Source organism: Myotis myotis, unplaced genomic scaffold, assembly GCF_014108235.1.
Source record: "Myotis myotis isolate mMyoMyo1 unplaced genomic scaffold, mMyoMyo1.p scaffold_m19_p_6, whole genome shotgun sequence".
Classification (NCBI taxonomy): Eukaryota; Metazoa; Chordata; class Mammalia; order Chiroptera; family Vespertilionidae; genus Myotis; species Myotis myotis.
Genome location: NW_023416368.1, coordinates 59,225,124 through 59,238,652, shown reverse-complemented (window position 1 = coordinate 59,238,652; position 13,529 = coordinate 59,225,124). Strand labels below are relative to the sequence as shown.

At 38.5% G+C, this 13,529-nt stretch overlaps 1 protein-coding gene across 4 annotated transcripts in view; it reads right to left on the bottom strand.

The window, feature by feature from the left end:
• Positions 1-13,529, bottom strand: part of LOC118658998 — a 91,897-nt gene that overhangs the window by 38,746 nt on the left and 39,622 nt on the right. For all 4 annotated transcript variants that reach the window (XM_036314914.1, XM_036314916.1, XM_036314915.1 and 1 more), the window contains exons 13-14: positions 12,474-12,573; positions 2,381-2,420 (exon numbers count right to left, since the gene is read on the bottom strand). In XM_036314914.1, coding sequence (XP_036170807.1) covers positions 2,381-2,420; positions 12,474-12,573 — 140 coding nt within the window. The remainder of the gene's footprint in view (positions 1-2,380; positions 2,421-12,473; positions 12,574-13,529) is intronic.

Sequence of the window (13,529 nt, the reverse complement as noted above, 5' to 3'; positions counted from 1 at the left end):
AAGGGATATGGAAACCACAAAAAGAACCGTCAGAAATGAAGGATATACTAACTGAAATGAAAAATTTACAGGGAATCAACAGTAGATTAGATGAAGCCAAGAATCAAATCAGTGATTTGGAATATAAGGAAGCATAAAACACCCAACCAGAACAGCAAAAAGAAAACACAATCCAAAAAAAAAAAAATGAGGATAGTATAAGGAGCCTCTGGGACAACTTCAAGGGTACTAACATTTGCCTCATGGGGGTGCTGGAAGAAGAGAGAGAGCAAGAAATTGATAATTTATTTAAAAAAATAATAAAGAATAGAAATTAGTAAAATAGATAGTAGGTCAGATGGTAATAAGTTCCCTAAAAAAAAAAAAATTAAAGCACAATAGGGAGACAGAAAGTGTTAATGGATCTTAGGCAACATTAAATAGTGCGGTCAGGTTGTTCTCTTTGAGAAAGGACTTTTGGGCTAAGACCTGAAGTGAGGGAGGGAGCCATGAGCATTTGAGTCAGAATGAGGAGAAAGTGCAAAGACTTGAGGCAACCTGGAAGTGAGGCCGGTGTGGGAGGCTGGAGGAGAGTGAGTGCCTGGGAGAAGGTGGAGACTGGAGAACAGAGATTGGGCAGAACCTGCCAGACCATCTTCAGGACTCAGCATCTACCCTAGGTAAGAGTAAAGACTTGAAACAAAGGAGTGATATCACCTGGCTTACATGTTTAAAGACAGAACATATATTCATAGCCCATGGACACAGACAACAGTGTGGGGAAGGCCAGGGGAAGGTGGTGGGGGCTGGGTGGAGGTGGGCAAAGCGGAGGAGGGAATGGGAGACATCTGCAATAGTGTCAATGACAACAAAAAATTTAAAAATAAAAACAGTCACTCTATTTTGAGAACAGATTACAGTGGGAACTAGAACCAGGGAGATCCGTTAGGAGATTATTGTAATAATTCAGGCCAGAGATGATGGTGGCTATAACCAGGGTGGTCATTGTGAGGGTGATAAGTGATCAGACTTTTGACATATTTTGACACAGAACTTCTGACACAGAACTGGCCTGTATATAAGACATGAGAAAAGGAAGTAGTCAGGAATGATATGAAACTTTTTGGCTTGAAGTTGCCATTAGCTGAAAAGAGGGTGGACTGGTTGGATGGGGACTGTGGGGCTGAGTTTGGGACATGTTAAGCTTGAGATGTTTACTAGGCATCCAAATGGGAGTTATTAAGTAAACAGATAGTATGTGAGTTTGAGGACCAAGGAAGACAAAGGAGCTAGAGAAATAAATTGGACAGCCATTGGCATATAGGCGGTATTTAAAGGTAAAGATAAAATGAACTCATCCGAGGTGCAAGTGTAGGTAGAAAAGAAGGGAGGTCCATGCTTTGAGGCACTGCAAGGTTTCAAAGTCAGGGGGGAGGAAGGTCCAGCAAAGGAGATGGGGGAGTGTCTGACAACGAGGCAGGAGACATCCACAGAAAGCCAGTGCCTTGGAAGCCAAGTTAAGAAAATATTTAAAGGAGGAGAATCATGGCCAATAGTGCCAAATTACGCTGAGAGTGCAAGTAAGATGATGACAACCACCTACTTTTGTATTAAACAAAATAATGGTATGGGAGACCTTGACAAGGGCAGTTCTGAAGGACCAGCAGGGGTGAACCCCTTTTTGTTGTAGAAAGTTCAGGACAGAATGGGCAGAAAAGAATAAACAGCAAGATAACTTTTTTTTGAAGCTCTTTTTCTGTCTTATCAGAAATCAAGAATGCATGGATTCTCTTTCTATTTAAAAGAGAATCCATGCATTCTTGATTAAACTGACACAAATACACAGTGGAACCCAGTAATCTTAACATATCACATCTTATCGCCGAAGAATAGAACACAAAGCAGCTAGAAAATTCCACTACAGCACACGAACTTACTTCATTTTTTACGAAAAGAACTACCCATTCTGGTAGAAGTCCTAACCTAAATGAGATGGCCACCTTCCTCTAATTTTGTTAGATGAAGCTAAATAAGGTTCCGTTACTTGTCAATAAATTGTATTTTCCCCTGCTGTAAATTAGTGGTTGGAAAAACAGGTTAGCTCAGCCTTATTTTTCTACTCCCTAGAAAAGCCATTTATCTATGAGAACTTTAACCCCAGGGACCAATTCACCTTCCTGAGTCATCCAGGATCAGCACAGGTGCCTCTCAGATAAGGTCAGCTTACTGTTCAAGAGCCTCCGTAGGCTCCAGGGAGTCTCAGGAGAGTTAATGAACAAGATGTGCCAGGAGGACAGGCCTAGGACCCCAGACCTGCCCTGCTCTCACCCCCTATCCAGAAAATGATGTGAGGGGAGCAATATATAAAAAAAAAACTTTAGCATATCATCAATAAACTCACACTTTTGGACGACCTCCAACCACTCCCATCAGACCAGGTGCTAAAGAGAAAAAAAACAAACAAAAAACAATTTCCTTCTTACTTGATATAAGGGTTTGATTGATGGTATAACCTCAGTGTGGTCCATTGTAACAAATGATTAATTTTCTAACACAGGGTGCTATTAAGCTCTTCAGAAAAATGCAAGTTAAAACAATGTCCAGAATTCATAATTAAGAATCAGTAAATGGAGGAATAATTTGGCAAGTAAAAATTCATATGGAATAGGATTAAGTTATTATTACAACTGAAATAGCTGAAAGAGATAAGACAGCAAACAATTTTCATCACATTAATAGAATAACATTGTACTTATTTAATACATTTTTCTACTTTAAATATTCAGTTTATAGAATTAACTCTTTTTAACAGCCAAGGGAAACCTTAAACTTTATTGCAGGAAATCTTTTTTGGTTGTGTTTTTTGTGTGGGTTTTGTTTTGTTTTTTAATAGGGACAGCTTCTCATTGCTCCAAAAACCAAAACATAATCATGGTTGGCCTTCCTAAACAGAACTTTTTAAATTTGAGTTATAGAGAAGAAAATGGTACTAACCTTTCTCTCTCTCTGTCCATATACACCACCTAGTGGATTTATAATTTAATTAAGAACAAGAATGGGAAAAGACTTCTATGATCTAATAACAAATGATACATGTTGGCTAAAATATAATGCCTTATAAAAATATGGCAAGGAGAGTATTATAAGAAAACAATAAGGGTTTGTCATTTAAGACTATCTTATAGCTGACACATCTGTAAAAGGTAAGAAAGGAATTAAGAAACTATACTATGGGAAATAATCATAAAGTAAAGTTATTCAGAAGAAAATAATCAACTAAACTGTCACTTATAAAATTCTTTTATGCAAGCATGCAATATTTAGATGAATTTCACATTATATTAAGAATACAACCAGCACTGAATATTTATGTATATTTCGCTTTATACTATATCCTCATACTGTTTCAATACTATAAATTATAGGGCCTTAGAAGTCAATTAGTCTAGATTTCTGACTTCACAGATGAGAGAACTGAAGTCCAGAGAAGTTAAGTGATTCTCTGAAAGCCCACAGTTAGGCAGTCGAATGATCAGAACTCAGATTCCTTGAGTTTTTCCACTACCCCTTCTGATAAAGTAAAAAGTGGTACTCAGAACAGGCACTAAGTAAAATCCATACAAATAAATATGTAATTGCATCCTTTTATGAGACAGGCTAATAAGGGAACCAAATTTAGACTGGAAACGTTTCTCAGTGGAAGTCACTGACAAAAGAAGGGAATAAGCAAAGGAAATAAGCATTTCAGGCCGCAGGGAAAAACAAACAAAGGTGCATATACTTTCTCATTCTTGATAGATATTGCCAAATTGCTCCCCAAACTGAGTGAATTAATTTATATGCCCACCAGCAATGTATGAGTGTCCATACTAGTAATCCTACAGCCCTTACAAAAGCACTATACTATCAAAATTTTTGAAATTTGACAATCGAATAGGTGGAAAATGGCATTCATTGTAGTTTGCCTTTCTCTTATGATGAGAACAGCCTCACATTCATTGCCTGTGAAGAATGACTTGAAGAGGGCAAGAGTGAAGTCAGGGAGGCCAGTGAGAAGCTACTGCGGTAAGCCATGTCAGAAGTGGTTGGGGTATGGCAGTGGAGGTGGCAAGAAGGAACAGATGCACACCACATGTTGCGTAGGTGGAACTGATAGAATCTGGCCACACACTGGGTGTGGAGAATGAGAGAGAGAGGAGAGTGTCAGGGTGATTTCCAGGTTTTTGAATCTTGGTTTATAGAACCAAAGGACTTGAAACAACTTAAATGTCCATCACAGGGAATTTTCACATCTATAGGATAGAATATAATGTGGCTGTTAAAAGGAATTGAGGAAATTAAAAGGAATGAAATTATTATCTATTAAGTTAAAAAAAAACAAGGTTTAGAATAATATGACTTGCATGTTATCTGTGCATAAAATGGAGATGTTGTATATGATACTACTGTTTGTGTTGGGGGAAAAAAGTTGTACATAAATGCCTGTCTATGCATACAGCATAGAAGGATTTACAAAAAAGTATTGACCCTTCAGAATGAATTGGGGACTGGGAGTTGAAGGGAGAAGCTGATTTAATTCTCATTTGATTTTGTTGCAGTGTCTGAATTCTGTACCATGTGCATGTACTATTTTTTAAAAAAAAAATTAAAAATAGCCCAGCCAGTGTTGCTCAGTGGTTGAGCACTGACCTGTGAACCAGGAGGTTGCCATTCGATTTCCAGTCAGGGCATATGTCTGGGTTGTGGGCTCAATCCCCAGCGTGGGACATGCAGGAGGCAGGCAATCAATGATTCTCTCTCATCATTGACGTTTCTATCTCTCCCTCTCCCTTCCTCTCTGAAATCAATAAAAAAATATTTAAGTAAAAATAAAAAGATATAAAATCATTAATCTCAATCTATGCCAACCGTGCCACCTGCAGGAGACTGGCGCAGCCTTTTCTCTGCTCCCCAGATTTACACTCCCACGCAGATGACACGTCCCCACTTAACCTTCACGTTTCTGAATTAATTCTTCACTAATTGATGCTAATGCCTTTTAGAAATGTTGCAAGCCTCATGGGAAAGCTTCTGCCTGAACTCTGTGCGGCCGATAATCTTAATCTGTTCTGTTTAATAACAAACTTCACCACTGTGACTTTGTTTATTAATCTTGCTTCCTATTCTTTTCCCTGGGTCATCCCAAGTGTTTCTTGCCCACAGAGAACTGCACAGAAACTCCAAGTAGCTCTACTCCTCTGCCCACAAGAGCAGGCACACAAGCCACGCTTGCCTGAACCTTGGGACCTTCAAAACTGAGTCTGGTTTACTTAGCCCTTCCGAATGATACATGTTTGGGATAAGCAGTAGCTTGAATGAGATTTAAAACATAAAGTCAAGAGGATTTTCAGGAGTAGAGGCTTGACAGTAGATATGCCCTTGTGACTCTTAGGAGACCAGAGTATAGAAATGATCTGTCCATGACCTTCCTTGATTTCTGAGAGTTCCCTCTGCCCTAACATGTTCTGTTACAGAAAAGGAAGTGGCCAAACAAAATTTTAGTGATGGATTTTCTACATGTTATTATTATTGACATGAAGTTAATTTGGAGCGGTATCTGTCATATCATCAAACTACAAGGATCTGAGCCCTCGGTTTATGCACAACATGGTAATATGCATTCACAGTATTAACCTCTGATCGTGGGTTTGTTGAGTTCAACTACATGTTTTTAATTATTCTATTTCTTCTAAATTCAGAAGATAAATCCAAAATGTAGCAAACTGTTAAACCAAGGACCTTTCTGAAAGTGTTTTCCAATACACTTACGAGATCAGTCATAATATTTATATATACTCAAGCACTTTGAAATCTCAGGCTGCTTTAACCAGCTGTCATTTTGGTGTCAAACTCCGGTCATTTTCATGTGAAACAAAGGTCAAGAGAGGGTTTGTCTTATTCTTTTCCTATTAGAGAAATACTTTATAGTTACTGAATTCTGCTTAAATACCTAACAATAAGTCCCCATTGCATACTCCTGCTATCTGGGCCACATGAGATTTTATGATTGTTCACAAATAAAAGACGTAGAAATAAAGCAAAGTAAAGTGTCAAATTAATATTTACAGTATTATCAACCACCAAAAATATACACAAGCCAGTTATGGTCTATGCAAACTTGGCACTGATTATTAAGAAACATATATATCTTAGACTGATATCCAGAATGTACACTATGCCAATTCAGTTCTTTCTGAAAATAAGATGGCATAGTCGTTTTTTCATTGCTCATTCTAGAAATTACACTGTATTTTTTAAGTATATTTTTTCTTGTTGATAGTATTACAGATATCCCCCATTCCCCCTTCCCTTTCCCCGCCTTCTGCCCAATCCCTACCCCCTCCTCAGGTCTTCACTACCCTATTGCCAATGTCCATGGGCTATGCATATAAGTATAGAAGTTCTTTGGTTTATCTCTTCTCATCCCCACAACCCCACATTGAGGTATGTTAGTCTGTTACACTGTAACTATCATTCAAAATTTTGCTAAATTGCTGGCCTTTAAAAAAAGAGCTTACTTATTTCTAAAGCGTATTCTCTCAGTTTGTTATTTAACCCTAAAATTATATATATATATATGTATATATATATGTATATATTTGTTCAACATCCATTTCTGCTTTTTTTCTAGAATCTTGACTCTCACCTTAAGAAAAATTTGCTAATTTGTATCAGGATAATGCATTGTACAAGATTATTTTATTATAAGAATCAGCCATCATATTAAAGAGTAAGGACTTAAAATTATGCATTCAAATAATGACAAAGGAGGAAAAGTATTTCAAGGTAACCATTCGGTTCCCTTTAAGTGAGCTTTAGCCCTTCCCAGTGATACATTCACCCAGTTCTACTTTGCTGTCCTTTGCACCTAGTTCATTCATGCCTTCATTGAACATAAATGTACTGAGCATCCCCTATGAGCCAGGCGTGACTCTTGGTACTGGAGAATTGGTAGTGAATGGTAAAAATCACTCGCCCTCCTTGGAGAGCTTACATGTTAGATGGGAGATACAGACAGTAAAGACATGGCTGATAAATAACATAATCTTAGCCAGTGGTTGCCAAAAAGAAGGAGGGTAACAGGTTAGAGCAGGCGTGGGCAAACTACGGCCCGCGGGCCGGATCCGGCCCGTTTGAAATGAATAAAACTAAAAAAAAAAAAAAAAGACCGTACCCTTTTATGTAATGATGTTTACTTTGAATTTATATTAGTTCACACAAACACTCCATCCATGCTTTTGTTCCGGCCCTCCGGTCCAGTTTAAGAACCCATTGTGGCCCTCGAGTCAAAAAGTTTGCCCACCCCTGGGCTAGAGAGTGACTAGGACAGGCGCTACTTCAGTTGTGGTGACAGGCCTCTTTATCTTTTCTCAACTCCATATTCAAGCATAGCATTTCCAGATATAAGACCTCTTTATTCACACCAACTGCTTTCCTCATGATAAAAGCAATGATATTCCTCAACTCGCTGCATCTCTAGATTCAGCCCTGGCCACTTGACTGAAAGTGTTTTAGCCAAGGTCATCAGTAACATCCTTACTGCAAAATCAAATGGGAACTTTTTGTTTTGTTTTTATCTTATATGACCTCTTTGTATCATTTGACACCATGACTACTGCATCCTTTTTAAAATACTTTATTTCCTTGAATTTTAAAAAGCCTCTGGCAGATCCTTCTAAGCCTACTTGGAAGGATCCTCTTTACAAATCCATTGCATGTTGATATGAAATTAGTATCTATATATTGATGTCTCCTCAGTGGCTCCCTACAGGATACCGCCCAAACCTGCTTCTTCCCCCATATTCTCTTTTTCGGTGGTGGAACCGTCATCCACCCAGTGGTCCCAGCCAGATCCCAGAATGATCCTTGATGCCCCTCCCTTATTTTTTAAATCCAGTTCAGCCCTGTAAATTCAGCCTCCTAAACATCTGTAGTCTGCCCTACAATGCAAAAAAGGGGCATAAATGCTGGGATAAATAGTCATAAAATAACTGTGATAGTAATTAAAACCGTTACATTGCACTTATTGGAATTGCTGTCCTTTGCACCTAGTTCATTCATGCCTTCATTGAACATAAATGTATATCCTATTTTAGAAAGCAAGGAGTGATCAGTGATGTGTAAATGCCTAATCACTATGTTGTAAACCTGAAATTAATATAATATTGTATGTCAACTGTAAGTTAAATCTTTTTAAAGTAGGTCATATAGTGGTAAGCGCCCTCAAGAAAAATCAGGAAAGGGGGGCAGGATATGTTTAGGAGGCGATCTTAAATAGGGTGGACAGGTTGTCCTTCTGGGCCTCCAAAACCGAGTCTGGGAATGAGCGGCTCTTTTCCTCTCTGATCTCAGAGTGGTTTGGATGTGAGCCTTGGAGCTGTCAGAGGCTGTTGCTCCGGCTTCGTGGAGAAGCTGGTCTTTACAGCCAAGAAAGCAACGAGTATAAAGCGCTCATTGTCTATGGCGATAGAAATTTGAAGAAAGAAATAGTTCATCAGAGTATGTACAAACCACTAACTACATCTATATGGATTGCCCACCAGAAAAAAGGCACAAAATACACTCAAGAGCTTTGACATGACATCTAAGTATAAAATCTAATTAAACACAATCTGATTCAATCACTCTAAAGTAATAATCAGAGAGAGAGGCCGACAAGACTAAAACAATTTAAAAATAAGACCCTTATGTAACAGTGTTACAAATAAATTCAGAAATAACAATGAAACATTATTGAAATATCCAGATTACTGCCAGGATTTACTGCAATTAGTTTTCTCTACTTAATATGCATGTGCTTCAGATTATAAAACGAGGAAGTTCATTTGTAGGATGAACCAAAGACCATCACATTGATCAGCTGGAACTTTCACCCATTTTCCACAATCTAATTGCCAACACAATAGAACCTAATATTCAAAATGCTATCTGCATTCCACATAAGTTTTAAGATGAGCCACCTATTTTTTGATTCATGGAGAAAATGGTATATTTTCTTCCTGTTATACAAGCTATGTTCATAAAGGGTAAAGTCAAAGTACAAAATCATATTGATTGCTAAAGACAAAATATATTTCAGTATAATAATGTACTTTCCACAGTACATTATATACCAACACAGTCAACATCTGCGAAAAAAGGGGAAGGCCAAAAGTTCAAGAAAAAATATTAATGTTATATTTTACCAATGATCTTCTAAGCTAGTGGTTCTCAACCTTCTGGCCCTTTAAATACAGTTCCTCATGTTGTGACCCAACCATAAAATTATTTTCGTTGCTACTTCATAACTGTAATGTTGCTACTGTTATGAATTGTAATGTAAATATCTGCTATGCAGGATGGCCTTAGGCGATCCCTGTGAAAGGGTCGTTCGACCGCCAAAGGGGTCGCGACCCACAGGTTGAGAACCACTGTCTAAGCCAAACATGATTTGGTTTGGGAATATAATTTGGGGGAAAATGCCTGGCAAAACTGTTAAACAAATGCATCCCTTCAAGTTCCAATTCAACTGCTTTTAGATTTAAAATCTTTCCCTGAAAGGATTATGTTGTTTGTTTGTGGTTAAATCTTCATATGCCTCTATTTGCTTTATCTCTATAACAAAATTTTAAACTCCCTGATTGCAGGTGCTCAATCTATATGGTGTTTGTATCACCTACTAATCCTTCACAACATTGAGATTCACAAAATGAAAGCCTGAAAACAAATGAACAAACCCCACATATTAGAATCTGCACTGGTCATAGATTGGAGGAGGCTGACTGCTCAAACCAATTCTCTTGTGGCCACACCTATGGGAACCCTTCTCTGGTTAAAGACTACTGCAAGCATGTCAAACTCGCCGGCCAAGAGTTTGACATGCTTGCTCCACACCTCTGCCCATAAGAGCAGGCACACAAGCTAAGCTTGCCTGAAAGAGTTCTTCTTGGGACCTTTAAAACTGAGTCTGGAAAAGAACTCTTTTCCTCTATGATCTCAGATGTGAGCTTTCGAGTGGTCAGGGGCTGCTGCTCTAGCTTCATGGAGGAGCTGGTCGTTACACAAAGCAGAGAGGAGAGACAGTGAGAGGCCAGCTGAGACAGACAGACACCGCTAATGCCAGCTTCAGCCTTGCTCTACCCACAATTAAGTTCTGAATCAATAAATCCCATTGACTTACTTTCACTAGTTATTGTAAGGATTCCCTCACTGGAAGCCAGAACTGTAACTAGTGCAGATGCAGATTTGCATTACTGTAAAAACTCTTGGAATCCATGAGGTCCAAAATCCTCATGTTAGGTATTAGGAAAATGGATTCGTTAGAGGGGTAAACACCTTGCCTAAAGTCTCACAATGAAATTGTAAGGAAGCAGGGAACTGTGGCCAATCCTGCAGGTTGGCTCACCCTCACCCATTCTAACTCCAACATTTCCCAGTCTTCTTGTAGCTAGAGTGCTGGCATGTGGCATAAGTTCCTGGGAAGCAAAGGCATCTAACCAGGACTTGGATGACAAATGACCCATGAGAGGTGGGCATTGCATGCAGGGAGTTGGTATCTGCTGGGGAGCAGGGTGGTGGAGCCCCGTGTTCTTCTGAGACAACTAAAGTGGACTCTGACATACAGTTTCCTACCTGCCTGATACAGCAGAATCAATGTGTGTGTGTGTGTGTGTGTGTGTGTGTGTGTGTGTGTGTGTGTGTGTTGACTGAGTAGTACGCAAACCGGTTCTATGGTTCTCCTAAGATTCTGGGAGACACCTAATAACTTTCAATAAATCTCTTTCTATTTAAACTCACTTGAGTTCTGTTTGAGATCAAGAACCTTGACCTATATAGAATCTGACACCTGGCAATGGGGTGCTGCAATCTGCAATGTGGTATTGGATTACTGGGGAGCAGCAAAGGCACAGATACTGACTGAAAGCAGAAAGCTGGCAACTCGTTATGCAGGATGTAAAATTGTGTCAAGCTGTTCCACGCTGTGCCTGTGTGCTGTGATTGTTCCATTAGAAGAAACCGTACCAAAAAATTAGTCCTAGAATGAGGATATTTAATAGTACCCAGAATCCCTAAACTCCTTCCCCAATTCAGTATCACTTAGAAACTGTTTTTTAGAGGCATCACAAACTAAAAAAATAGTGAAACACATTATGGATTTTATTTCTCTCAAACCTGAAGACTAATGGAAACTATAGAGGGAGTATCAGTCTGTACAGTTTATATGTTCAAAATGGCAATTCCAAATCATCAATAAAAAAGTGACGCGCAATATGCAGTCTGAGAAGAGACAGGGCTAGATTATATAGATACTGTACAAATATTTCATTGAGATCACTTTGCATTTTGCTTATGTGTATTACTTTGCAGCTTAAAAATATGTTCACATTTTTGTCCCAATCCTTCTTCTTCCCCTCCCCCCTTCCTTTTCTTCCTTTCTGTCTGTCTCTCTCTCCCTCTCCCAATCCCCTTTCTTGAGGAGCATTTGTTATCTCACTCTCTCTTTTTAAAATAATTCTAACAAGTGTAAGGTGGCAACTTACTGTGGTTTGATTTGCATTTTCCTCGTGATGAGTGATATTCAACAATTTTTTCATGTACTTGTTGGCCATTTGCATGTCTTCTTTGGAAAAATGTCTATTCCTCAGCCTATTTTTAAATTGGATTGTTTGGGGTTTTTTTTACTGTTCACTGTATAAGTTCCTTAACCCTTTATCAGATATATGGTTTGCAAATACTTCTCATTTCATAGGTTGCCTTCTTATTTTATTGATGGCTGTTGTTGGGTTTTTTTTTTCTGTGCAGAAGTATTTTTGTTTAAGGTAGACCCACTTGTTCACTTTTGCTTTGTATTATGGATTTTAAAATGTAAGTCTTGCATCGCCAATATTCAATTCCCCCCTCCATTTCTCATCGTAGGTAGAGGAAAAGGAACGTAGTGGAAAAGGAACAGAACTCTTCCCCGTGACACTAATATTACTAGAAAATTTTACTTTTCTTCTTAGGAGCCAAAGGAGGGCATCTGCCTTCTCTCATTTTACTCACTTCCCTCCCTAAGCCACATTTCTCCATATGTGCAATGTGGGAATTCATGGCCTTTCAAAAGTTATATCCCATGGGTGGCAGGCCAATTTCAGCTGTGAGGGGAAAGCAAGGGCACCGAAGGAAGGGCCCTGTGTGTCGGGGCGGGGGGTGGAGTGGCACAGGGCAACACGGGACCTGTTCAGAGGGCACCAGAGGAGTCCATTCTGGGGAAAAAGGACCCTAATGTAGGGAAACTGGAACCCAGGATGAGGTGGGTGGTGACATGGGCACAGCAAACCTATAATAAACTTTACCAGGTTGCTTTGTCTGGGATTATCACCTAAATCCACTATTACGCATATTCAGAGGTCTAATTAATGAATATTGCAACTGAAGATGGTGATTAGAAAGTAAGGGATTCTCAGAACTGCAACTATAAACACATATATGCTTACCCATTCCAGTCCCTGCTGGTGCAATTTCCCTTGAAAAAATTTCCAGTGCCTTCTTCTCTTTATGATGTACCGAAAGCCAAAGAACTACTTCTCGCGGACCCTGTTGACAAAGAGTAGAAATGAACAAATGCAGAGGTCAAAATAAGGCACAATCTGTATTTGCGCACCATAAAAGAAGATTTTTTTTTCTGGGTTATATAAATATTTCTGGTATGCATGTTTACTATAAGAAATTTATTATTGTAAGTTTTCCTGATTATGTCACACATGTTCACAAAATAAACATCTTATTTAAAATAGAAGATAAAACTCATAGTCCCCTATATATTAATAATAATTATTTTATCTTAGGAATTTAACTTGACACATGGTAAAGATAGGTTGGAAAATGGCTAAAATTGTATTTGTAAAATGCCTTTGTTGTTTTTTCCATTTGTCCTTTTTTTTATTTAATTGATGCTCATTACTTCTTTTCTTAAAAGGGTGATAGTTTCTTAGTTGTTCTTTTAATCCTCACTTGAGGATATGTTTTTATTGATTTTAAAGAGAAAGAGAGAGAGAGAAACATTGATTCAAGAGAGAAATGTGTATCGGTTGCCTCTAATGCACACCCCCAATGGGGATCAAACCCACAACCTGGATATGTACCCAGAGCAGGAATCAAACCTGTGACCTTTCAGTGCATGGGATGATGCTCCAACCAACTGAGCCTCACCGGCCAGGGCAATGCCCATTACTTTTTCATATGACAGATGATTTTAAATTATATGTGTAAAATTGCTATAGCTCCTGAAGAATATTTGCAACAAAGATGACCTACAATCTTTGGGTAATTCATAGCATTAATCAATTATCCTACTTGGAAACAGAATTAACTATAAAAGTATATAAATAAAATGTCATTTAAAAATTTAAAGAATTCAGTAATCACTTTCTTTGAAATGTGTGGTCATTTGGAAGTTCACTGGAAAGAGTGAAATTCTAAGGTCTAGTTCTGCCTCTTATTCTGAAGGTCTGCTTGTCCTTAATTATCAATTCATGTCTCTATAACTTTAT